The sequence below is a fragment of the Diaphorina citri genome, unplaced genomic scaffold (genome assembly GCF_000475195.1).
Source record: "Diaphorina citri unplaced genomic scaffold, Diaci psyllid genome assembly version 1.1 scaffold9244, whole genome shotgun sequence".
In the NCBI taxonomy this organism is placed as follows: Eukaryota; Metazoa; Arthropoda; class Insecta; order Hemiptera; family Psyllidae; genus Diaphorina; species Diaphorina citri.
Window position 1 is genome coordinate 1 of NW_007386618.1, and position 2,467 is coordinate 2,467.

At 36.8% G+C, this 2,467-nt stretch overlaps 1 protein-coding gene across 1 annotated transcript; it reads right to left on the reverse strand.

The window, feature by feature from the left end:
• Nucleotides 1-30: 30 nt before the first annotated feature.
• Nucleotides 31-2,201, reverse strand: LOC103522555 (the record flags this gene model as incomplete). Its single annotated transcript, XM_008487656.2, has 2 exons — nucleotides 31-1,603; nucleotides 2,025-2,201. Coding segments are annotated over 2 exons (1,263 nt in total), but the record flags the coding sequence as incomplete, so codon positions are not given.
• Nucleotides 2,202-2,467: the final 266 nt, after the last annotated feature.

Genomic DNA, 2,467 nt, shown 5'->3' on the forward strand with positions numbered 1-2,467 from the left:
TACCTACACGGGTGAAATCATCAGTCCGGTACATTTAGTGGCTGTTTTAGATTATTATTAGGACTTACCTATTATATTTATTATATTATTTTTTGTACCTTAATAAGTGTCCGGCAATTTTGCCTACACTACAAATCACACAACTTTACAAAAATAAGTGGGTATAAAATTAAAATCTACTTATGCTAATACAAAGGAGGGAATTATTACAAACTTGGACTACCTCAACACGAGGTTTTATTACAAAGGGAAAGTAACTGCAAACACAAATGAAGTGTGGTTCGATCGAGTGGAGATATACTTAATGTAGGTATTAACCTACATAAATAATTGTGTAAATCTTATCTACCTACTATTTTTTCTTCTAATTTTGGATCCTGTAAAGTTTGAAAACGAAATACTTATCTATACGAGTATTACGTATCACCTATGTTTTCCATTTTCACAAGATATGGTCTTTGTCTAATCTTATACATATGCTATATCACAGTACCCATATCAAGTTTTTAGAACTTTTTTAATCCGGAGGTGTTTTCAATCCATTACCCAATCTCTTTTGCATTTGTAAATGTACAAACTCCTCCGGAAGCCTAGGTTTTCTCGCTATAAGGTCAGTAATACAATACTCCCTCTGATTTCCATATTTATAATATTCGTTTTCACAACACACTGCATCACATTGACTGAAACCTGACGTTACCTGACCTAACCTGATATCATTATACATGTTTTGATAATTTTCTAGGATACATTGCGAAGACATTGGTCCAAGATTGGACAGTTCATTATTATGTTGAACAACATCAGGAATATTTATATTTATCGAGTCTTCGTCAAATGCTTGAGTCGGTGCAGTATGAGGAATTTTACAGTTGCAGGCAAAATCATAAATGCCTGGACTTGAATCAACAGGAATTTCTTTTCTAAAATGAGCACGTGTATAGTTCATGGAAGATGGATCGCAGACAGAGAGTTCCATATTGTGTCCATTTTGTGATCCGTGTACGGTATCACAGGAGGAAGGAGTTCTAATATCACAGTTGTTGCTCTGAGGATTTTGTTGAATATTTTTTTCAGTGTGACCGTTATGTAAACTTTTGATGTCTTTTAAAAACATTTGGTTATCGTTCAATATTTTCTGATAATTCAATGCTTCATTTTTACTATCTAAAATGTCTACCGACACTACTTCTTCATTATCCACGCTGTCGGACAAGCTTCTTTTGAAAACATCTTCAACCTTCTTTTCATAGAGCGAGTTTTGAAAATCCTTCAATGTCATTTTCCTGTGCTCATGGTTGTGATGTGTCAATTCAACACAAGTTGTGTTAACGTCAGCAGTATCTATGGAAAATCCTTCATGACTATCTTGAGCCCCACATTGAGATGCCTCGTATTTACTTTTGTTGTACTTGTAATATTCCTGATTGGACATGAAAGGTCCATTTATATCAAGCAGATCATCTTGTTCTGTATCTTGCTCTTCCACAATGTCTACCATGTAGGTGGTTCCTCCACTTGTATTGGACAGTAAGGTGTTTCTGGAAGAGGTGGATGTTGCGTAAGAGAATGGTGATAGCGTAGTCTGTGGTTTCAAGATTCCCTGGAAAAACAAACAAAATACAAGAGATTTCAACTCTGAAGTAATAGTGTACTTATTGGTAATTTCAAAGGCCGTATGAAATCTCATAAATCAAAAGCTCTAATGACACATTGGAAGAAGCTTTTTCTCTACTTTCAGGAATACACTCTCCACTTCAACACCTTTGAACTTCCTGTTGATAATCTTCTATTTCCTGTGAAATCTTTCATCTCTGTCATTCTACTTCCTGCTCATATTTTCATTTTCACTCACCTATATATTTCCATTTCAGTATTTTTCCAATCTTCAGCTGACTTCACTTTATCAAATGGTAGACTGGTACTTGTAAGAGAAAGCATTTACCTATCCTTACTTCTACTCTTCAAAGTTGAACTATCTAACAGCTTTCTTTTTATGCACAACGGGGATTTTCTATACTCACAGACACTGGCTCCTCCGTCTCCACTATCAGGTGGTTGTTCTTCATATTGATGGTGATGATACTTCCATTGGGTCTACTAGGTCCTCCTCCCAGACTTCCACTAAATCCATACGCTCCTACTACCTCACTGATTTCTTCAGGTGGGATCACAGAAAATTGAGACTCGCTTGTTTTCATCTGGAAAAGAAAAAATAAGGATTGCTGCAGTATAATTCAGGATGACCGGAAATTTTGAAATCCCACAAAAAAGCTACTAGCTACCCGCCTCCTCACAAGGTAATTCAGGATGACCGGAAATTTTGAAATCCCACAAAAAAGCTACTAGCTACCCGCCTCCTCACAACCTCGCCCAGCCTGCGCGAAAAGCATTCAGGATGACCGGAAATTTTGAAATCCCACAAAAAAGCTACTAGCTACCCGCCTCCTCACAACCTCGCCCAGCC